A 25,744-nucleotide genomic window follows, 5' to 3' on the forward strand; every position below is an offset into this window, starting at 1 on the left:
TATTATGTCAAAACTGTTATTGGTTGGCTACGAGGGATCTAATGATGATTTATGTTTGCATCAGTCAGATTACCCTGCGGTTCGTTTAAGTGATCATTACTAGTATTAATTATTGTAATGGCTAATGCTAATATTTAACGTTTGTCCGGTTAAATTAATTGCTTCAGTTAGGTAATAACGTGTTATTAATTAAAACTGCTATAACAGTGAAACTATCAAATTGCGGTCGGTAGTAGATCAATATTCAGTCGGCAAACTTAAAAAAAACTCTTCATAACAATATCTTGTGTCGATGATTTTTTGTATTTTTTCTGTATTTTTATAAGACTATCTTTTTTACCTGGACTCTTCTCGAGCAAAGTACTGTCACTCGATAGTGGCAGAAAATGTTGTGGCAATTGGTAAGCGACAAGTGTAAATACGTCACCAGAATGCGTAGCGCCACTGAGTAAGGTAAAAAAAAGAGTAAAAAAGTATTTATTGCTAAAAGATTCTAATAAAGTTAAATAAAGATCTGTCACTATTAGCACGAGACGCCAATTAGTGTGAGCCTTCATTAATGAGATAGCTCATTTTGTCTACGTCCTTCATAATTACGACTTAATTTCTAAAACTCTCAAACATTAATAAACACGTCTCCATTTCACAATAGACTACTTGTAGTCAAACACTGAGGTTGGCAAGTGTAGACTCGCTAACTTTGTATAAGACAAAACTGTGGAGCGAGTTGTGCCTACATCGGGAATCTACTTAGTTGCTTTGCGCTGAATCTCAACTCGAAACTTCCTTTTGTTCTCGAAAAATTCCCGGCAACTTTATGGAAAGTAAACAAATTCGCACAATAGACGCCTTCTAAGATTGCTATTCTTTATCGAAGGAAGAAACTGCCGGTCCAGTTATTGGGGAGCTTACGAGACCTATTCAGAATGATACTGAGCAAAGGGAACTAAAGGAAACCTTATTCTGTACAATATCGGGACGGAGTTGGATCAATATACAAAGCTGGCGTGGATATCTCGATGTATTTGCTATATCTTTTGTTTTAACTTAGTTTTAGTTCTCATATTTCTGCTCCTTGCTCAAAGCGAGATATTAGAAGCTACTGATAAGTATGAAGTAAGTCTTGTAGAAAATACTTTATTACCCATAACTATATTCTCACTTCACGAGTGATATCAGAAATACTTTTATCATTTTTAACACATCTCCAGTTTGGATTCTCTCTATCCGGAGGCCCTAGGTTCGATTTCCAATTGGAACACTTTGGTACCTATTGATTTCTGAAGTAGGTACTTTATGACCGTTTTTATATTAGTTTCTCATTAATTATAAGCAACCTTCGAATATTTCTTCCTGTTTATACCAACCTATATTTGTTATTAGTATCTTCTTAGTAAACGCCAAAGTTTGTGAGAATTGCTGGATGTTGGATGGATGGAAATTATGTTTACTTAATCAACAAACAAAATAATTAACAAGTTTCAATTTCAGAATCACAACCAACTTCATTGTTTATGAGAAGCCCCAAAATTCCCGTTTTATTAGGTTTGTTATTGCTGAGAAACACTAATTAGGAATAACAAATAAATTGTTGGAAACATTATTTTCCTTCTACTCGTAGACTAAGAGCTAGTGAACGTCAGAAATACGTTATTTTATTAAAACAATATGTACCCAATTTTTTCTTACTATTTGTCTGACCCGACCCTGACGGACAACATAATTAAAATTGTCATGTCATCCAGCCTGTCCTACTTACGTTATATCATAAAAGCTGATTTCCATAATAATATTTAGGCAATATTTAGAAGTTGTTTCCTCATCAGCTAGATAGTTTTGACCCTTCCAACCCCTTGCTAGATAATCATTTTAGAGTAGATGCCAACCCACTATGACCAACGTTCTTTCTTATGTTGGCAGCATGCGCCGACAAACTTTCAGCTTTTATAAAATAACGTAAGTCTGGCGTTCACTAGCTCTTAGTCTATAATCAGGAATAACAAATAAATTGTTGGCAACATCATTTTCCTTCGTCACCGAGGCTTTGGGAGTTTTTAATTATATTAAGAAGAAAAACCTTTCTTCCTGCAGTTTCTTGGAGATAATTCCTTAAACATCTGTTAGAATATTCTGGTGTTGTTGGGAAGCTAAATTGAGTCTGCTTTCGTTATTAACACTGTTCAAAGTTTTTCCAAGAAATGTTCTTATTAATAGAGAATGGTTTATGAAACATTGAAGTATTTATTAAATAGCAAAACATTTATAGTCATCGCTATAACATTTGAAAGCGAGTAGGTATGGTGGAGTATAAATTGCTTAAGTTGTGTTAAACATAGATAGGCACAATATTAAAGAAAATTCAGCAGCCAATGCATCATTATTAAACATTTAATTTAGAAAAGGTAAATTTTCGTGGGTAACGCCGGGGTCAGAGGCTAGTCGTAGTATGAAAACACCTATAAATAACTCACAAATGCAATCAGAAGTTGAGGTCCCTGTTTACATCTGGCTAATAGATTTTGCCTCTGCCTACACACAATCATAAGCTGGGTTGCACCATCTTACTACTTTGACAAACGTCAAAAATCTGTCAAACTCCATACAAAAAACGCCGGTTATCGTTATAGTTACGGTTAGAATTTGATGGTGCAACTCAGCCTTAGAATTATACATTTCTATTAGCAACTGAATAAATCTATATATACAGGGTGTCCCGTAATGTAACGTCAAGCCGGAACTGGGTGCTGAGGCAAGTTGTGCTGGTTATCAGAAAAATATAAAAAAAAATCTATGTGGCATATTTTAAAAATAATAGGCATTTAAAAAAAATCAAAAAATTCTACTCCAGGTGACGGTCCTTTTACTCGTGTTGCCACAAATCTTCACTTTTTCCAAATATTTTTTTTGTTATGTAACCCTGAATAATCCTTCTCTAAATTGTTATCAAAATTACAAAACCAGCTGCTCCAACTTTTATGAAAAAAATACATTATTCCCAAAAAAAATATCAAAATAAAAATTTTGCCTAGTTTAAACTGACTGTACTGAAAAAAAATTGTACTACGCGAGTGTGGCAAGTGACGTCATAATTTGGCGCATTTAGTAAGGATTCCAAAATGGTATAACACTTTGTAAAATCTTGCTGTAATTGTCGACAATTTTTGTTTATTGGAAATAATCCCGTTTTTAACTTTATCTACCTTGGTTAAAAATATTATTCTAATGTGCCCAAAATTTAAGTTTCTGGCTTAAGTGAGGTGGAGAAGCCATTTTAAAAGGTATGAGCGGGACGCAGAGGGCCATCTTACCAAGCAGGGATGTTATGGATATCCGTAACCGTAACCGAAACTATCGGATATCCGAAATAAAAAAATGTCCATAACCGTAACCGAAACTGATTCAATAACGTTAAAAAGTTACGGATAGTTTCGGATAAAGGCCAAACTGCAAAACTCTATGAAATTTGCAGTATACACGCCGCAGCTGCAATGCCGCGCTGCCGATTTCATAGTTTTGCAGTTTGAGTTGCAGTTTGCGGTCTGCGGCCCGTCTTGGAATTGTACCTTAAATCTTAATATTTGTTACCAACTTGTCTGGCATTCGCTGGCACCATCTAATATGCCAGCCTGTTTTACCTTTATCATACATAGGTGTCGTCTTAGTTGGTACATAAAGTAGCTATGTGGGTCACGATCACGCAGCATCTTGCTATTTGTATTATACCTACATTTTTGAAATTCTAATAATTCCGTGACCGAAATTATCCGAGACTTTCGGATAATCTGAAATGATTTCATATCCGTGACCGTAACCGAAACCGGTATAATATTATTCTAATATCCGTAACCGTATCCATAACCGAAACTTCATATCCTTATTATCCCTGTTACCAAGTACAAGTGCAGGCAGAGCAGGTAGTAAAGGCGCGCGCGCACGGGTGACTTTTGTCACAGTATGTCAACTACTACTTACTGTCATGGTGACAAAAGTTTATGTGACTGACTGTACGGTAGTCAGTCACAGAAACTTGAATTTGGGGCACATTAGAATAATAATTTTTAACCAAGGTAAATAAAGTTAAAAACGGGACTATTTCCAAAAATCCAAAAATTGTCGACAATTACAGCAATAAATTTACCAAGTGTTATACCATTTTGGAATCCTTATTAAATGCGCCAAATTATGACGTCACTTGCCACACTCGCGTAGTACATTTTTTTTTTCAGTACAGTCAGTTTAAACTAGGCAAAATTTTTATTTTGAAATTTTTTTTGAGAAGAATGTATTTTTTTCATCCAAGCTGGAGCAGCTGGTTTTGTAATTTTGATAACAATTTAGAGAAGCATTATTCAGGGTTACATAACAAAAAAAAAATTTGGAAAAAGTGAAGATTTGTGGCAACACGAGCAAAAGGACCGTCACCTGGAGTAGAATTTTTTGATTTTTTTTAAATGCCTATTATTTTTAAAATATGCCACATAGATTTTTTTTTATATTTTTCTGATAACCAGCACAACTTGCCTCAACACCCAGTTCCGGCTTGACGTTACATTACGGGACACCCTGTATAAAAATGAAACCCGTTTTCCGTTGTCACGACATAACATGAAAACGGCTTGACCGATTTGGCTGATTTTTTTTTGTAGTTTTCTAATACTCTGTACAAGGTTTTTACGGAAAAAAATATAAAGAAAATCTCTACGCTAAGGCGGTACGAAGTTCGCCGGGTCAGCTAGTAAATAATAAATACAAATTATTAAGTTAGTGTTTTAGTAATTAGAACAGAAACACATAATAATACGAGTAGGTAAAGTAAATAATAAAAGAAGAACAAAATATACAATAGTAACTTTTTACAGAACCTACAGGCGACATCACACACAAAAAAATCGACGTCCATATCACAGAATAATAAATGTATTACGTCATATTAAATTGCTTTTCTTTCTGCAAGTTACGTTTTTCAATAAGCAAAGTGCTCTGAAGTTTAATTGATCATGAATTACGTAATTCAAGTTATCACGTGATCTAGACTCCTGCGTTTAGGGTTGCCAGGTGACATGTTTGGCTTTTTAAGGACTTTTCCGGCCTGTCCGGCTTTTTATGTGGCTGCCGCGGCAATCGAGTTGAGCTACAGAATAATAACGAGCACACATGTATTGTGCTTGCGCGTATCAGGATGTTGTGTAATCGTTAGCGATTTGAAGATGATATTTGATAGTCTCAATCATAAAGCTAATTGCACCTATCCCTCCATCCTCCCCGTGACATGGCAAAAATAGGTATGTCCGGCTTTTAGGGTAAAATTGGCCTAGCTTTTTGGTTAGCTGGAAGAGAATGCCGCATGGCATTAAGCTCGCCTGCTGTACCGATATTTATTATGTGTTAAATAAAGAAATAAATAAAATGTAAATTAAGCAACGAGTCCGGCTTTTGTGTTTTTGCAAAATGTTTTGTTTTTGCTACCTGCGTTTGTCTCTCACGTTTTTTCTATCCGAATATTTGCAGTGATGATGGTGATCATTTTCTCACAATGATCTGTTCTGTTCAGTTTAGTTTGTTATACCATCTTCATAAATTAAAAACAGTCAAATGACAGTCTAATGATTTCCTAGATTGGCTGGATCGTTCTGCATCCAGCGCCCTCGTGCTACCATATGAGGTGGTCATCTGCCTACCTTGTTACTTTGTTAACTACCTAAAGATCCTTTTCACCATTCTTCTGGTAATATTTGAGTGTTATCGGTACACGCTAAATCATCCATGAGTGCACACGCATACTACAATAATGACGCTCGGATTGCTCGGATCAAACTCCCCGCACCCCGCGCTTCCCTCGTCCAAAACTTGTTGGGGCGCGTCTTTGTGGACAAAACAATCTACACCTACAAGCAATTCATCTAAATTAGAAAATGTAACGCTAAGTATTACTGACGAATCCGATTTAATCAGAATGTAATCATCTTTTCAGATACTTATCTTATCCATTACTTAATCCGTTTAGCAATTACTTGTACTTCGCCTTGTTTCAATTCCTATTGGTAGGTACTTAATGTAATATCGGGCACGCATCGGGATTTGATTGTCCCGCGGGAATTTCAGAGAAATTGGGACAGTCCCATGGCGCTGATATCGGGACATCTGATCGTATTACGTCACGCACGTCTGTTAGTTACACCACAGTTAAAAAGAGGAATAAGCAAAGTTAAAAAGGGAGAAGGGAAAGTTAAAAGGGAAGCCTGAATGGAACCCATTTCATGGCCCAAAACAGAGTTTGTCAAAGAAGTAGTATTAACAGAAACAATGTTATCCAATTTGAGCTTTATGATCGACTTCAACCAGGCCTGGCTCACTCCGCGCGGTACATCCGATAATTACCTACAGCGAAGCGCCCCGCCGGCGGGTATTATATCAGTCGAGTGTCACGCGCGCGCCCGTCAGGACGCTAGCGTGCGTTGTAGTAGGTACCTAATTCTATGATCGAAGTATTATTTAAAAATGGACATAAAGAGAAAGAAATATTGTGCGGCGTTCGGGTGTTTAAATTCGAAAAGAAATCTACCGGGTTTATCTTTTTTTTCGCTTCCCAATGATGCTGAAAGGTATGTTTGCCATGTAAGTAATCAATAATTCTTAGGATACTATAAGAACCTAACCTACCATGACTACTGCTCAGAATGCGTTCGTTCGTTTCAGCCAAATGACGTCCACTGCTGGACAAAGGCCTTTCCCAAGGTTTTCCATAATGAATGCGTACTTACCTACATACGTACCTCATTACATATAAGTAGATTAATTATTTTTTCACTAGACAGCAACCCTAACAGCGTAAGAAGAGTTCAGAGGCACGCGATAGAAAGAGACAAAACTTGTAGGTGAATAAAATTGTAGGTACGTAGTGCTGTGCGAGCTGAATTCCACTTTATCGCGTCGTAGCAAGACTCGCATTTATTTAAATCGTCTTGCGGAGTAATCCTTCTGTACCTGTACTATTACTTATTCTGTGCTTCAACTTTAATTCTTCCATGGTTTAGTAACTATTATTAAGTTTCGATTATAAAGCATTATTTATTTGTGACTTCGAAAATATTTAGCGTGTGAAGTCGCTTTATATCAGCATCTAAAAGTACCTACTTAAATAAAAAATTCACTCGAACATGGCTTATATTCTGCAATATCTATGAAATAAACAGAGTCAAAAGCTCGTATTTCGTGCTATTCATATTTAGAAATATTCAATTATTGCATGTAAAACACGCTGAAAATGGTATAAAAGGAAAAGTGCCTAGGGATTGCTATCTACAACAACGGTTGATGAAAATGTATGAGCGAATAATGCGAGGTTTAACGATACACTGTTTATAAATAATAAAACAGGCATTTAACAGTTTCAAAAGGTTTCACTGCGCACTTCAGCGATGCCACAGCATATGTTAAGCACCGTGCAACATTTAGGCTGTCTGTACACTGGAGAGGAGCGAGGGAGCAATGTAGAGTGAAGTTGCGGGCTGTGTCTGTCCCTACGGACACGCTTCTATAGGGGATCTAGGTAGCGGAGCGGACCAAGAATGTATGCAAAGCGGACTTGCAAATGGTGTTTTTCTAGCATGTTTTTCCAAGAGCTAGGCCGAGAGTGTCATTTGATTTCCCCACTCCCGATTCCCCGCTTTAACTCTTTTCTCCGCCTCGCATCATCCCTCCGCTTTTGGCGAGAATGTACGCAGAGTTGCGGACTGTGTTTTTTCATATGCGGAGCTAGGTCACGAGTACGTGAATCGTCATTTGATTTCTCCGCTCCGCTTTCTCGCTCACTTCCCCGTTCCGCATCTCACCTTCGCTCCCAGTTTTGTATGAATGTTTAATCTATCTAGTTTGCAACTCCCTGTCCGAAGAGGAGCGGAGTTTTTCTGCCCTATTTAAGGATTTTCCTCGCTCACCGCTCCACCAGCCGCTTTGGTCCCGTGGACAGGTAGCCCTAAAATGTCTACTGAAGAAGAGCGGAGTTTTTCTGCCCTATTGGTGGATTTTACCTCGCTCACCGCTCCGTCAACTCGCTCCATTTCGTGAACAGGCAGCCTTAAAGAGTTCCCAGGAATATTTGCATGGCTGGAATTTTTTGTTGCGTCGATCCCATTCAATTGCCTTTTCATGAGCGCTGACGGCAGAATGAAAGCGTTGCGCTTACGCCAATTTATTCCTAAAGAATATGAATGACAAGGATACTTTACAAATTAACTAGTAAGTCGGTGTTTAATTCTTTGGAAACGTTTTTATTGGTACATTACTAAAAGATAAATAAAAAAGGTTTTACAAGTCCGTCAACTTTGTACACTTAGCAAAATAGGCATCTTCGTAAAATAACATGTACCTAAGCTAAGCTCGCAGTAACGAAATAATTTAGTTATTTTCTATAAGAACATGTCATTTTCGTCACTCGTATATTTCTTATTATTTAATCATGTAACATATTATGAACACCTGAACCGTACTGCATGAGGCTCACGGAACATAATCGATTTTTATAATTATTTATTTAAACGAGTAGTAAGGAGTGGCGTGTTGTAAGAAATTGGTTTGGCTCGTTTATTTCGGACTGATAAGTCGTCACCTTAAAATTGTAGAAACAATAACAGAAAGAAACACTTTAATATCGCACAAATGCTTAGGGTTGCTACTTATCTACTGTTAACTACTATTTAGCCTCATATTTATGGGTAAATATTCGACATTCTCGCGACAAGTGTCGACAATTCGACATATCGGACGAAGTCGGGGAAAGTCGTGCGAATTCACTGAATTCTTTTTAGTGACCTTTTTCAGATAGATCAACATGCAGATTGGAGACATGTCAAACGATATTTTTATTGATATAAAATTGACGATAAAACAAGTAAGCCTAAGAAGGTGATATTCTAAACCTTACATACAAGTGTAAACCGAAGTCTGGCGAAGTTATGCGACATCTTTTTTCATACACACATTACTTGCCCTGCTATGTAGAAAGTCGTCCTATCGTACGATACAACAAATGACCCATTTCAATTTACCCTAGTGAATACGAACTTAAAGTAATAAGTAGATTCAACTTTTGTTGACAAAAATATTCCAACTTTCCCGTGTAATAACCGATAGCGATCGCTCGGACATTCTGTTTAATTCTCTTATTTAATTACGCAAACAGTTTTAACTGCTTATCGTGGCCGGTCCACGCGATCTCATAAATAACTCGTGTACAAATGAATTTCTTGAAAAGGCCGTCGAAATTACAAGTTCACGTGAGGGTCCCGTCACGCGAGCCCAAACTCGCTTACGATGTATTATTAAGCAGCCGGTGTCAGCCCTGACTAACGCTTCTGCAGTTAATTAACAGTTTATTTCAATTGTTAATCAAGTTTGGACTTTATTTATTAAACATTCAGGTTATTTCAGATACCATCTAATTAGGAATGCGTTGGCGACCGCGTGCTTTTCATCGTAAAGCCCCTACTGTCGTTTGTCGCTTCTTTATTTTTTACCGAAATTATTATATTAGCTTTAAAACGAGTAATTTTGGGAGCATCTACACACAATAATGTAAAAAAAAACCTATGCCTCTAGACAACTTTCTCTAAAATGCTGATTAAATTTTGTAATCTTTTCGCTGCGTCCAAAATCGGGTAAATTACAAAAGAGTAGCATCTTTATCGTATCGAAAACGGAACCAAATGCTGTAATGTTTACAGGTATGTGGGCACAAAGTGTAATCAATAGCTTTTCATAATGTTACAGCCAGCTGTATTGAGTCCCACTTAGAACTTGGAAACTCATAACGCTTAGTCCAATTTTAATGAGGTCTATTTAATTGAAATTACCGAAACAAATTGAATTAATTCCGCTCAAACTATCAAGTACGGACATCATTACTTATACTTTGACAACGAATAAAAAAGTGTCAGGTAAATTAAGAAAAAGTGTGAGAAAACACGAAAGTTAAACAAATTAGACGATGTCCTTGTACTTATATTCCTCGTTATTGTCATTTTAGAAGCAGGTCAAGTAAATCATCAAAAAGATAAAAAAATATGTTTTTGGAACCTTTTGTCAATGAAGGAGAGTAAAGTTGTTTTTTACATGGAGTTTGACAGAATTGTGACGTTTGTTAAAGTTAAAATAAGATGGTGCAACCCAGCCTAAACCAGAGATGTAAACACCTTGATCTTGTAATATGTAATCTCCATTAGCAGCATCTGCCGGATCTCCGGAATCCGGACGAGCCGGAGCTGTCGCGAGCCAACGGAGACATAAATCAACGTCGGGCTATCGCGCCTTGTCCGGACAATGTACACCTATCTGGGGGCACGGCAGTGCCCCCACCAAGTCGAGCAAAAAAGCGGCACGGCCGTACCATCCTTTTCTCGAAGCAATTCAGGCCATTTTCGACCGCCTGTAACTTCGTTGTGGATAAAACTAGAAGGCTGAATTTTCATTAGCTATGCAGGCATTGTAAAGACACGGTATATTTAAAATTTCATTCAATTTGAACCAGTAGTTTAAGAATTATAACGGGTCAAAGTTACTTAATTTTGTCACTCACTGACTGACTCACCGATCATCAAAATTCTAAGGCACTTCTAGCAGACCTAGAAGCTTCAAATTTGGAATATAAGTAGTGTTTGGTGTATGAATCAAGGAAAAACTAAAATATTTGGGGGCACGGTAGTGCAACTGCCAAGTCGAGTAAAATTTTTCAATTTCGGTCCAGTTTTCTAGATACATAACTGCTGTCTACAAAATACATAAAGAAATGAGATTTGGGGGCACGGTAGTGCAACCGCCAAGTCGAGTAAAATTTTTCAATTTCGGTCCAGTTTTCTAGATACATAACTGCTGTCTATAAAATACAAAAAGAAATGAGATCCCATCAAAAACAATACTTGTCAAAACACGTGTAAATTAAATTATTTAGTGCGATGGCCAAGTCAATAATTTATGTAAAACGTTAAAGATTTCCTGGCCTGGACTTGGTTTTACATGGATCTCACAACTTTTTACCGAAGAACAACTGAGTTGCGAGACTTGGTTTTTTTGACAAGTATTGTTTTTGATGGGTAATGTGTTTGTTCCGGAAAACTCGATCTTTCCCTCCAACGTCCTCGGCTAAGACGAAAGAAACACAAAATCTAAAAGCAATATCTGGTTGCGTTTCTCTTGGAAATATTCTTTGGCAAAATTTTTAGAAAGAAAAAATTGGACAAGACACGGCTGTTAAACCTAACAAGCCTAGTAACCTAGTAACCACTAATAACGATTATTTGACATGGAAAAGTCTATACGTGTAAAATTTTAGTGTACATAATAAAATCAAACTTGCGTCAGAACTTCTGCAGAGCTCCAAGATGAAAAACTTAAACGAAAAAGGACCAAGAAAGATGAACGTACTCGTATATTATCAAAGTGAACCTAGTTTTGTGATTTCCTTTTCTACTTTTGAAGTACAGAACCGTAAAGCTAGAACGAATAAACCGTATCTAGTTATTCTATTCTCACAAAACTCAATAAAAGTAACTTAATAATAACTTAACGTCCATTTAAAAATAAAACATTGATTCTGGTAGCAAAATACCAGTTAAAAAAAAAGTACTAGTAATAAACTAACTAGGTTGCCATTCTAAGGTCTATGGTACTTGCCATTCCAAGGTCCGCATACCGGCTTGGTGAACTTATTTCCAAGAAAACATACAGTTGACAAAGAACCATTTAAAACTGAGCAAGTTATGTAGACAGTGTGGACTTGTCACATATCTCTTGTGGGTTAACGCTCGAATTTAAGCTCGATCGAATGCACATTAAATTAACACAATAGGCTGGTTTTAAACGAACAAGTTCTTTGTGAACCTTGTACACGTTATGGCTCAAAAAATTCAAAATCATTATCTGCTAGCAGTAACTAAGATCATTATAGTTTCTGAGCATTTCAGTAAAGGCTAAACTTATTAAATATCAATTTATACCTGAGTTTTTATGCTATAAATACGCCAAAATTAACATGGACGAAAAATACATAATTTTCAGTTTTCATCCATTTAGTTCACGTCCAATTCCTCCAAACCCATTTCTAAAACGTATCGTTCCGAGTTTACGAAACTAATAAAATAACTTTCAACAAATAACGTTTTATCGAAAACATGTCGAATTTATTTTTCGATCCGATGTAGATTGTATCGAATGACTGACTGCCTTTCCAATAATACGACTGTAGCAAACTTTTTTCATTCTCCAGACTTTGTGTATCATGATTACATGTTGTTAGAAATCCTTTCAAATAGTTTGGCTTCAAAGTTAAAGACTTTTCGTTTGCATCGGACGATTAGTTTACTTCTTAGAACTCTTCGAATCATGGATTTAGAATTTTAGACTTAACTGTTACGAAATCCCAACTAATATTATAAATGCGAAAGTAACTCTGTCTGTCTGTCTGTCTGTCTGTCTGTCTGTCTGTCTGTCTGTTACGCTTTCCCGCTTAAACCTCGCAACCGATTTTGATGAAATTTGGCATAGAGATAGTTTGAGTCCCGGGAAAGAACATAGGATAGTTTTTATCCCGGTTTTTGAAACAGGGACGCGCGCGATAAAGTTTTTCTGTGACAGACAAAATTCCACGCGGGCGAAGCCGCGGGCGAAAAGCTAGTAGTAAATAGATTTTTGTCGAGACAAAATTTTAAGAATTTTTTGTAATAAAGACGAAAGAATTCATTGGTTTAAATTGCTATAAAACTTATTAAAATTATTTACCTATTATTTCTAATAGTTTTTCTTGATACCGTAACTTTAATGTATTTAAAATTAAATGTTTTTTATAAAAATATTTTTTTTAACTTGTTAATACCTAACCTTAAAATACACTTCTGGACACATCTATTGGCCCACCTTAGAGTTTAGGTTTCGATGGCCCCTACCGAAATATGATTGCTAGATTGAACAAAAACTGTTGATGCAGTTTTAAACCTGATACATTTTAACATCTTTTTCGATCGTATTGTTTTAAATTTGAATTCAGAATACCATACGACATGGAGCTACGCCTAACAAGTCGGATATGCGCTTTGTTAAAGGCAATTGATTTTTGATTAAAAAACATGTTTTATCAAATAAAGGTTTAATTTAATAACGCGTGTTGCCTCTATGGGCATCTACCACAGCTCTCATACGATTAGGCATAGAGTTTATCAACCGCTCTATGAAATTTTGAGGGATCATCTCCCATTCCTCTTCTATGGCAGTTTTCAACTCCTGCATCGTCTGGGCAACTGGCTGACGAGCCCTAACACGTCTTTTTAGCTCGTCCCACACGTGCTCAATGGGGTTCATGTCTGGGCTTCTGATGTTCACATCCTGAAGATATTCCCTGACGATGCCGGCCGCATGGGCTCTTGCATTATCATGCATAAAAAGGAAATTTGAGCCCACATAGTCCGCGTATGGTATCACGTGAGGTTCTAAGCACTCACGAATGTACCTTTCAGCATTTAATGTTGGCAGCCGTGGTCCTGTAACAACCTCAAGTTGAGTTTTGCCGCTCGCGGATATACCGCCCCAGACAGTCCATAAGCCACCGCCATAAGCAACCCTCTCTTCAAAGCAGCATTGTGCGAAACGCTCTCCCTTACGTCGGTAGACCTTCTTCCTTCCATCATTGCCATGTAACACAATTTTAGACTCATCAGAAAAGAGTACACGGCTCCAATCTTGCTGTGTCCAATTTAAATGACTGCGTGCGAAATGAAGGCGCGCTGTTCGGGCTCGCGTTAGTTTGGGCCCATTAGCTGGCTTGTGTGGTACCATATCGCGTTCTTTTAACCTTCTCCGAACAGTTCGAGCGCTCACAGATACTCCGTAGAAGTCGCGAAGTTGGTTTTATATCTCAATGGAGGTAAGGTGACGATTTCTCAAGCTGGTCGTCACGATGAATCGATCCTGCCTTTCAGTTGTGACCCGAGATCGTGGCCTTCCTTGGCGACGAACAAAGCCACCAGTCTCTAGGTACCTCCGATAAACATTTCGGACCGCAGATCGACTTAAGTTGAGCACTCACGTTTCTTTGGCTGTGTCCGGCCTGAATAAGTGCCACAGCTTGGGCGGTGACTTCAGGTGAAGTATCCATAGATTATTGATAGAACCTCACCTTAATGTTAAGATTAAGTAATGTTTGTTGCAAAACCAAAGATATCAATCATTTTTTCAAGAATTGAATCCAAGTAAACCAATAAAACCAAGTTTTCTTAGTATTCGATTGTTTGATATCAACAAACAGGCTCCAAATTGTCTTTTGTTTCTTTAAATTCTGTGTTCGAAATTAAAAAAAAGACTATTGAATGAAATTGTGAATGTGCCAGGTTCAAAACTGCATCAAAACTTTTTGCTCGACCTAATATACAATTTTAGCTAGGACCAAATGAAACTGAAAATACAAGGTGGGCCAGTAGATGTGTCCAGAAGTGTATTATCATAGACAGGTTAAACATCTTTACAATTTTTAATTTCATTATAACCTTCGTTCTTGTCAAAAAGTCATCGCCATTTTTCAAATTCAAATTCAAATTATTTATTTGCTCAAAAAATAGGGTAAATACATAAGTGGTGTTGGAATTTTATTAAAAGTGCATTCCTATTTGGCTAATGTCAGTTAGCATGCAAATTACAATTGATCATAAAATAATGTCGATTGATTACATAATATTATATTTATATTGATTCAAATAAAATTCATTAGCATATTTTTTCAGTCAAAAACTCAGTTATCGAATAATAGCATTTGTCAATTAAATATTCCTTAAGCTTTAATTTAAATATGTTAAAGTCATTTATGTCTCGTATGGATTCCGGTACTTTATTATAGATACGAGGAGCATTTCCAAAGAAACTCTTATTAAATAAAATTTTTATTTCCTATCGGCAAAACGGAACGCTTCTGTCAGTATATTCGTCCGGCTTCACCCCGCGACCTGTATTTATCGGCCATCCGTTCGCATCTGTCCGAGTGTCGAGCCGCACCCAGCGAAGTCGGTAATTAATAAACAACTGACACGAACGGCTCCAACGCTTCCAAATAACAAAAGCCGGCCGAAAACAATCGCAGGCACAAAATGGATAGGAGCAGAAGACAATCTACGGGCAACGCACATACAGATAACGCTTCTCAATACGATTATAGCGAATAATCGCGAAACAGTCTAAGCCAGTGCGAGCGCGAATGCCGCCCGTTTGAGACGTGTCTATGTTATCATCATCATCATCATCATCATCATTTCAGCCATAGGACGTCCACTGTTGAACATAGGCCTCCCCCAATGCATTACATGTTGCCCGGTTGGTAGCGGCCTGCGTTCAGCGACTTCCTGCTACCTTTATGATGTCGTTGGTCCACATTGTCGGTGGACGTCACACGCTGCCTTTTTCGGTACGTGGCCTCCACTCCAGAACCTTGCTGCCCCATCGGCCGTCAGTTCTGCGTACTATGTGCCCTGCCCATTGCCACTTCAGCTAGCTAATCCGTCGGGCTATGTCAGCGACTTTAGTTCGTTTACGGATCTCCTCATTTCTGATTCGATCTCGTAAAAAAACACCGAGCATAGCCCTCTGCATACCGTCTGTGTGCGTATGTAAAATGATGTACCGACAATACTGACATATTACAGGTGATTGCCTTCTGTTACTATCTATTTTGTGTCGCAGGTCCCCATAAATCGGCCCCGAATAATCGACTGACAAACATACTACCGACGATTCGCTCCGCCGATCCCTGATTTTTCATGCATAAGCAATATGAAATGTATTCTGCGTTGGTGAATAATTTATTCTCGATTGTCACCCAGCCCGATCGAACCTTGTTCCCAGGTGTTCAATGAAACAATTACTTACACGCGTTTTCGACGGTCCAATTTTTAGGTAGTCATTTATTAGCATTCTGTAACCATACACACTTGTGAATTCGTTTGCCGTTTTAACAAACTGATCGAAAATGAATAAAATGTGTTAATGTTCGTTAAAAATTTACATATTCTGTTCAAGTTTGTTACCGCGTGTCTAGATAGGCAGTGGCAAGTTGAATTCTGTTTCTAGTTCTACGAATTGTTTCGAATCTCTAAGATTCAATTCAGAATAAATAATAATGGCTCGAATACACACTAACATGATCGGAGTATGTAAGTCAAACTAGTCTTTTGACAAACCAATTTAACACCTTTGCTGCGGCAGTAACTTTCTAATACTTTCCATTCCTTCGGTACAAGGTCAGTAAACCTGGTATTAAAACTTACATTGTGGCGGCACCAGGCTTAAAGACCTTGTAATATTTAAGATATATTAATTTTATTTTTGGCTTCATGTTAATAGATATTGTGTTTTTTTTCTTTGAATATTAATAATAATGCATTTATTGACATACACCTGAAGCCGTTCGTGAATAACTTGTTTAGTATAAAAATTATAGCTATATTCAAAATACAAGGCTTATGCACCCTGTACCGCACTGAAGTAGGGAAGTCTGGTGGGTATTCTAGGGATGTGAAATACAAATATCGATAGTTTAAATTAAGTTATAATAAAAATTTAAAAAAGTAACAAACAAAGATGTTTTAATAATTTAGTCTAAATATTTTACAAATAAGATATACGTGCATAAATACTTAAATAAGCTATATTTAAAGAAAACATATTATTTAATAACATTTAGTTACAACTTCAAATGTTTGTCACGAAAAACATTATTTAAATCAGCAATAAATCGTGTAGCAAATTAAATTATAATCAATTTGCAGTTTTGATTTTGTTTGTTTCTCTTGACGCCCATGTCGACATGTGCGTTTCTTACGAATGCGAGGCAACACTGGCTGCACGAAGCTAGCGTGGGGTGCGGTACCAGGTGCGCAGGGTACAAGGTGCTTCGACCTGGTTTCGCATTGTGAAGACATTTTATTACTTCCGTGCGGTACCAGGTCTAAAAACCTGGTATTAAGGTAGGTACATCATTGGATTCTATTTTAAGAATACATCATAGATATATATTCATCACTTTCCTACACCGGACCCAATTGAAGTTATGCCTTTCGCACGACAAGGAAGACTATAATTTTCTTAGCCGCACGGTAAGCGAGACGTGCACAAGGTCTATAGACCTGGTTTCGCACTCAACGTGTTAATAGGTATTGCATGTCAAATAGGTTTGCCTGGTGAACACAAAATCGCCGATACATATCAAAGCCATTTATTTCGGCAGAATCAGTGACAGGTTTTATTTTTGCTTTGTTGCAAAAGTCAACCTATAATAATAACTGCAGATTGTCATTTTGCAGTTACATCGCTTTTTGAAAACGACATTTTATAACATTAATTGAGTGTGGAATATGAACAAAAGAGACATCGCAATTTGATATTATGAATGAAAACTAAGATAAAGCCGCTTAAAGCTTCAACTTATACTCATAATGTAAATTGTAATAGGCTGTTTTGTGCGAGACAGGCTGTCTTTTTACTTATTGTTTTGACGTTTTTCTTGCTCGGGTAATTTGTGTATTTCATATTTAAGTAATTACTATAACAATACCAGTTTCATGTTTTGGACCTACTTTTTTATTTGATTCAAGATTACTATCAGTTTTGATGTCAAAAAGAAAGTAATTGTCATTATCGTTATGGTACAATTTGGTTTGATGATACCTAGCCTTAAAAATATTTACTAGCCTGCCACTATAATAATGTTAATAATGTTTCAGAATAATGGGTTTGCCCGTGTACCTTATAATAGAGGGTTTCGCGAGCACCTCATTCAGAATTCTGAATGTAATTACAATTTCCACGCCGTTTTATATTGGTTTCATGGAAACTATGGGAAGTTTCAATTGCGTTTTGAGTGTTGAATGTCAGCAGTTGTAAAAAGTCAGTAAATTTTTGATTGTTTTTATAATCACTTTTACTCCTGAGGTTTTCAATACAGAGGCAGTCAAATAATTTAGCAAATATCAACCTACCACATGGAAGAAAAGACGATTGTAATAATTTTTAGAGAACAACTTAACATTAAAAGTCATCCTTTTGCCTCTTATGTTTTTTAATGTAATTTTTTTGTTTATATTTCTATGTTTGTAAAGCATGTAAAAACGAGGCAATAAAGTATTATCTTATCTTAAAAGATCTTTTTATGCTAAGCAATGTCTGTGTTAAGACTTAGGGTGACTTAGGATACATCTCAATTCTAACTCATCACACAATTATTCAAGTTTATAGAAAATAATAATTATAGACTATTAAGACTTAAATCGGCTCAAGGAGTTGACATCTTTACGTAGGAAGATATCTTGTTTAAAACTTATTCTAAAGCCATAAAGTTTGAGAATTCCCGAATAAACATACCGAAAGTGTTGAAATAACCATGCTAATCAAAGTTAGAAAGCCAATATTTAAAGTGACATTGGACGAAAGTTTGTAAACGAAAACAGGGAACCAACACTTCAACGAAGGACCAAAGAAAAACTTGCTCCGCTGACATTGATGGATGTGGGCGGAGTACGCGCAGCGACCGTTTTGCAAGCCAAAGGTAAACTCCAGACGAAGTACTGTATTTTAGCGGAATTCGAAAATAAAAGAGAATGATTAATTCCCCCGTGGTTTTTAAAAATGGCGTCCGAGTCTGGTAACTTTTGGGATAAGTCATTGCCGTGAGGATAATGTTTGTTTACGGTATTGCTTCAGGTTTAGATAAATGAAGGGGTTTTGGCGTTAAAGTACAGGATAAAGGATAAATGATCATTTTTATAATGTTTTGGGTGATATTCAAACGTATAAAATGTCTAACTCCCGTGAAAATAATAATGTTTTTTCTAACTCGTAATTAAGACTGTCGATAGTAAAGTGGTCACATTTTTTGCATCGACCATAGCAATAAATCTTTCATCCTATTCTGTTATCTTATTTGCATTCTGGATACACCGGTAGTCAGCATTCAGCTAAGCTGACATGTGAAATGGCGCTAAGCTCTTATTTAAATGCTATGTAATCCTGTCGACCCCATCCATTCGGAATGTGCAGTCTAAGGATTATACTTGTACATTTAACTAGCGCCAATGTAATATTTATACAATGTCTACGTTGTAACGTACAAGCAAAAACAACCCTTATTCCATTCTAAAAATACAAGACTGTCGAAGGGAAAATGGGATTCGTTATTGCGCAATTTGAATTCTATGAAAAAATGGCAAAACAATATTCCCGATAGAGCTTCAAATAACAGCGTTCCCGATACATGAACCTTTCTTTTCTTAATCTACAGAATTGGGCACCGACATGTTATCTGAATAATCACGCGGCCGTCGACGGGATCGGGGAAAACAATTGGTGAACTCTTTCACTCAGAGTTTTCCCAGAAATAAGTGTTCTGTTTACGAATTGGGGGAAACTTCCAATTTTGGAGATTTGATTGTTTACTTTGCCACTGACAGATTGCGAATCTTTCCAGAGTACGAACCTGATATTGCTGTTTTGTTAAGTGGAAAGTTTAAACGGTATATTTCCGACGCGAAAAGCACTCCCCATTATGTATTTTTAATTAAAAGATAAGGAAAGGGAATGGGATCTGCGTCGATAGTATTATGTTTCAGAAAAAGATGCTTCAATAGCACTTTTTTATTTTCATTCCAGGATCCATTCCATTTGATTCACATTCTTTTTCATCATGATAATTTCTAAACTTATGGTTTTGATTAGCAGTAAACGCGGACAAAATGTTTCGTTTTACAATAAAATCAACCGTCTACAGTGGCGTTTATAATCTCGGCCCTTAACGATGTGATCACGAACTGTAGCATTCACAAGTATAATGTTGTTGAGGATATTTGAATAAGCATAATGGGCATTAAAATATACAGCGGGCTTGATCATACATCATTTTCTTCTGTGTAGATTTGTATGCGATAGTGAAGAAAGGAAATCTACAGAAACGCTCAAAGCATACGTCATCTTTTGAATGCAATGTAATAAAAAGGCCTAAAAAGATAATCCTTATAAAGTGTACGTAATAAAGGAAGCAGGAAGGTATTTCGCGAATAAAGGTGAGATGAAATTGAGTCACATTTAAAACATTTTTGCACGTCGTACAGCAGTCACAGTACGTCATTTGTAAGCAGCTCCCCCGTACATTTGCCGCGTCAGTCAGAATACATTTGAATGAAAGAAGGAGCGATTACTTTGATTATGCTTTCCGTTACAATGCCGAGCGGAGTGCGTCCCTATTGTGTCCTTGCGTATTATGCTGACGCATTAAAGGATTGAGATTAAAACATTTTAGCGAATGTCAACAGCCGTTGGTTTGTTAATTGCCCGTTAGGGATTTCTGTTCGGGAAAAACTTTTGGCGGTTTTTTGTTACCAAATGTTGGTAAATGTAGAACGTGAAAGGGGTATGCCAGATTGGGGTTCAAATTCTGAAAAGTGTTTTTTTTTACGTTTCGGAGTTAACTGTTGGATTTAATTCAAGCTCCTAATTAACAATTTTAAATTGTGCAATCAATTTTTTTTAGATTTTTGATAAAATTGCACACGGCCTAAACATTCATGCATGATGATTACGTTCATAAATTTCGTGCTACTAAAGTACCAATACATAAATGGTTGATTTATGTTACCCAAGCTGAACTTAAATATGTTGTTGTAATTTGTACATTTCATAATACAAAATGGGAATCGACGTGCAACTGGAAAAAATAAAATGTATCATTGACCTGTTGAAGGCGTTACTGAATAGGCAACTCCAGTACCTAGTGTTTAGTCTTGAATTCGGAGTAGAAAATTTTTAGGTGAATAACCTCAATGTTCAGCATACAAAAACAACATTTTACCTAACGTATACTGGTGCGGTGTTCTTGACATTCTATCCAAACGTTTCTTCGAAACATAACAATAAATGGGTGGAGGAAACGTCAGAAACACGGAAGACTTTTATTTTCGTGAAGTGAATAAATGCGAACAAAAGATTGACGACTGAAAATGGCATCGAAGTAAGGCTTTACTAACATACTTAGTGGGATTAGAGACTGCTCTGAGTGTGTCAAGTCGTGAGACAAGTTTTTTTTTAAATCATTCGTTAGATTGACAGTCTAAAGACAGTAAATTCATGATTCCAGTAAAAATTCTGAAACTGTCTTGATCCATTTAACACTTGGTCGGCTTTATAAAAGACGTTTCTAATAGGAATTTGCACATTTCGTTTGAGATCTTCAAAGTATATTCCAATTAGGATTCATTTTCGTTCATAACATGACAACCAAATTATACTCCTGCTTAAATGCCTCTTTCAAATATCTTCGGCTGATTTAACGTAATAATAATATTTACATTCTAATGACTGACAAACATAATTAAACACAAGAAAAAAGAAGGCAAAACATTGTTGTTGTGGAAGTGTGCGCTATATTATTCACGACAGCTCGCAATGCTGGTGTGTTTTTATAAAAGAACTGGACGCACCTAATTAGTAATGGATGTTTTTTTATTACGCGGAGGAATAATGGTTGTTTGGTTGCTTCAATTTGTATTAAAGTTGAAATTCCAATTAGGATATCTATTGGATTTCGTCTAGTTTTGGGTTCATCTTATTAGATTCTGGATATAGCTTAAGTTTGAAGTTTGTTATCGAACTTTACCTTATGAATAGGAGTTCCCCAAAAGTCGTTGAGGAAGATATTGGAGATTGGCGTTTGGGGTCTCAAGTCTCTGTTTTCTTTTATGGCACTGATGTCGTCGAAGACGAAGCCACAGTATAGGCAGTTGTGGTAGACTATGATGCAGGCTAGAACTAGGATGGCGCCCAGGCCTCTTCTCGGAGGCTCTGGGAGGTCTTCTGGCATCTGGTTCTGGCCGGCCAGACGCCGCCTACTCCGGCCAGTCCTCGTCCGAACCGCCGACACCACCCCGCCAAATCTACACACGCCACTCACGCGGTCCATCGCGATTATTGCATTACTGATCATCCAAAACACACAAACACTGTCATCATCTAAATCCCAGTCACTAAAGCAGGCTTCAAGACACCTGAAATGTTTTATAAGTTAGCTACCAAGCGAAAACACGATCACGGAACCGGAACTATAAATTTTGCTGCAGAATATCAAGAGAAAAAACGGTTAATATGCTAAAAACGCACTGTGTAACACAAAAACCATAGCGTCCGAACCAATGTTTAGGTTAGTAAGAAGCACATGTCACTGTTTTTTTTCGAAATCATCTCATTTGACATTTATGTAGTGAGATCATTACGACGCGCACGGGCACGCCCGCTCTCACGGCCGGATCGCCGACGACTGCCGAGGGGCGACGAGCGAATGCCGCGTCAAGTCACGTGACCCGTCGTTTTACTGCGGGTCGTTTTGGGATAGCGCATGCGTGTGTGAAAGGATCGCTGGCGGCAAAATATTTTGTCACACTACACGAAACGTAATTAGATTGTTTCTATATTCTGTAAATAAAAATTTGGACACTGGCCGTTAATTACTACAACATAGGTAATTACATTTATTTTTGGTTTAAAAAGTTTTGATAAGTAACGAGTATTGGAGTTTGGAGTATTGGTTACTTATTAGCCTTTTGCTAGGTGTTCAACAATGGGAGTAAGGGTACGTCAATTTGGTATGGCGAGAAGGGTGGCTAGTAAAAATATGATTGTTATCGAATCATAATCGGTATGAACACAGGGACATTATCGCAATTTGATTACGTCGTATCCTATGGGCGCATGCCCGGCGGGGGGCGGGGGGACTTGATGACGACATTCGGTCGGGTTCTGGGGAGAGCCGGGAGCAGTCGAGTCCGGAGCGTCTCGCAGTTGTTTCCCGTAAATATATTTGAGCCGACGGAGTTTCAAGCTTGAATGGAGACCGAACGCGATTGATACACTTCTCGATCCTCGAGTACCTATTTGGATTCATTTTTTCTCGCCCCGACGGAGGCGAATGATGAACACCGATAAAAGGTTTTCGATGTCGCAAGGTCTTTCGCCTTTTAGCAGGAAAGTTATTAGTTGCGTGACTTTTCTGAATTTGCATTCCGAGGATATTCTGCGAAGAACGCTTCGGGACGGCAGTTGATCTTATAAAGGCTCATTATAATGGCAGAGTAAAAATGAAATTCTAAGTGCTCTTAGCGAGGAGGGGTAACATCATAATATTGAAATGTTTTTGCATACATAAGTTAAACAAGGACTTTTAACGTTGTAATAAGTAGGAATATTTTTTCAGTTCACAAGACTGACTTTTCGGTAAATGGAGGAAGGGTAATCTTATTTCACAAGTATGGATTTTTGACAAGGGCGTCTTCCCGGACGCAATTCAATATTAGAATTCTTAGAATTTAAACATTCCTGAAAATTTCGAAGGTCATCGGTTACTAGATTCTGAGGAAGAAGTCGAATAAGTAGTCTGGGATAACTTACCTGTAACAAACATGTAAAACGGAAATAATTTTAAGTTAAATAATGTGGAAAAATAATTGGAATTCGGTACGTGTTATTAAAATTAATTATTGAGGCGGCTTAAACGAAACAACATTTAACTGTTTACATTTATACAAACAAAAAATTATGTGCCTATTTTGTAGAATGCTCTACGGCATTAAATAACTTTTTTGTAATAAAGTTTTAGATACTTACATCTTAGGTAAATTTTTTCAACATAATATAAATAAATAATCGGTCAGTATCGCTAATTTCTTATGTTAAAAGATTTTGCACGACCAACAAAAATTTTAATTAAAGTCACAGGTTAACACTAGTGTAGGCAAATTTAAATACTATAACAGAATACCTGTGCTTACTTTACAAATGGAAATTACAGACTACGCAGTACCAAATGAATAATCCGGGGGTAAAATTGACCAAAGTGAACTCGGAACTGAAACCGCCGGTTGCCATGTTAACAAAACGTACAAGTAATAAAAACCGTGTCCATTTGGCGTACTTACGATGTCATCACAGTTTTGGGGGTCTGCGAGAAAATATTTTTACTTGTATTTTTTTTGTTTTAGTGGGGCAAATAATATGCTTCGATATTGCCTACATCAGAGATATTGCAATGCTTTTTTGTGCTCATTGCCACTCATTGATTTTTTATACAAGAATCGGTATTATTTTTCTTAAGGTCATATTCGGTAGAAAATATCGACGAAGTAGTAGTAGCAGTAGTAGTCACAAATAAAATTATTATTAAGTATGTCTTGAAATTTTGCAAGCAAAAGTTATTGGGGCTGCATTTATTTATGATATCAGACATCCCTTGCACAATGAAAACTCATAAATTATGTCTTTTGTGAAGTTTAGTTAACACATAAAATATGGGCTTGATATAACTAATGCTGAGTGCTGCTCTATTAGATTTAATACACGCCATAAAAATACTTTAAATTGAGCAGATGTGCAAGTTTAGATCGAACAGTGTAATCTGTAGCGAGCTTACATAAGCTACTGTAATCGATTCTTTAGAACGGAACCCTATTACACGTGTGTCGACAAACATTCGCCCGCTTTTTATTGCACAGACCCTATTCGCCCTTTGTATTTATTTGCCGAATTTGACAATATAGTTATTGGGTGAGCGAACCGCTAGTCCGCTAACAATGACCCCTGCTTTTTCAATATGAACGATTTTTTTTTCAATTACAATAACGATTTCGACAGGCCCTTTGGGCCCTTTGTGGTCTCCCGGCGGTTAGTTGAGGATTTTCGTCCAATCGTGTTAATTATTTCCTTTGGTAAGTGGTCTAAGAGACCCCCAGTTTCTTGCACATTGTTCGTCCCTCTTTTCAAGTTACAAATGGCCAACTTTTTTGACAAAGAAAATTTATAGACACTTAAAGTTCGTTGAGTTAATGAATCAATTTGATAGCTAGTAATGAATGCAATTAAATTATCGCGATGAGTTTTAAATTTGATACAGCGTTACAATTTGTGCTGTAAATCAGACTTGATTGGGTTTTCTCATTTTCGGCTCGTAATTTACTCAATTATTAAATTTCACAGTATCAATAAGTCCTTTAGCGCGGAATTACTATCTGACACGATTATGACTAATTAAGTAAAATAAATTAAACGTATTGTTAGTATTTTTTACAATTTTGTTCCTTTGACACATTCGACGAAACGTTTCAAAAATTGATACTTAAATCTGATATAATGAAATATTTATAAAAGTATTTTACAATATATTAAAGGAATTCGACATTGTTTCGGCATTGACATAATTTTCAATTAAACTGTTTTCCATAGGGCCTTAGTGTTGTCAGTTATTAGGTATCATCGATAGTAGGCATATCTCCGATAAAAAATCAGTGATCTAGAATCGCATCCCGATATTAAGACGTAGGTACTAGGAGAGCTTAAAAGCTGTGCCGATGTAATTCATTTATTCAAAATAGTAAACAATTATTTGGGATTTTTGCATTTGCGATGTCTAGCTTTAAGTATGATAAACATAATTAACTTTTTAAAAAATCTAAGTTCCATGCGAGGCAAGAGATTTTTAAGTGTGTTTTTTTTATTTAACTTTAAGTTACCTACCTACTAATTTTGGTGTTAGCATTAAGGATAGATGTGTTTAGTATAGAGTCGACAATCTATCGATAAAGTACCTACAGAGTGGACAGCTCTACAAGTCTCTTCTCAACTCCCATAATACTCGTAATACACAACTAGTATATTAGGAGACCGTTTTCAAATTACAATCTCGCCA

At 36.8% G+C, this 25,744-nt stretch overlaps 1 protein-coding gene across 1 annotated transcript in view; it reads right to left on the reverse strand.

Moving 5' to 3' along the window:
- Positions 1-22,320, reverse strand: part of LOC135073476 (protein O-mannosyl-transferase Tmtc3-like) — a 181,039-nt gene extending 158,719 nt beyond the window's left edge. The window contains exon 1 of the mRNA XM_063967660.1: positions 21,671-22,320. Coding sequence (XP_063823730.1) covers positions 21,671-21,997 — 327 coding nt within the window. The 5' untranslated portion in view covers positions 21,998-22,320. The remainder of the gene's footprint in view (positions 1-21,670) is intronic.
- Between the last annotated feature and the right edge of the window lie 3,424 nt (positions 22,321-25,744).

This window comes from Ostrinia nubilalis, chromosome 7 (assembly GCF_963855985.1).
Source record: "Ostrinia nubilalis chromosome 7, ilOstNubi1.1, whole genome shotgun sequence".
In the NCBI taxonomy this organism is placed as follows: Eukaryota; Metazoa; Arthropoda; class Insecta; order Lepidoptera; family Crambidae; genus Ostrinia; species Ostrinia nubilalis.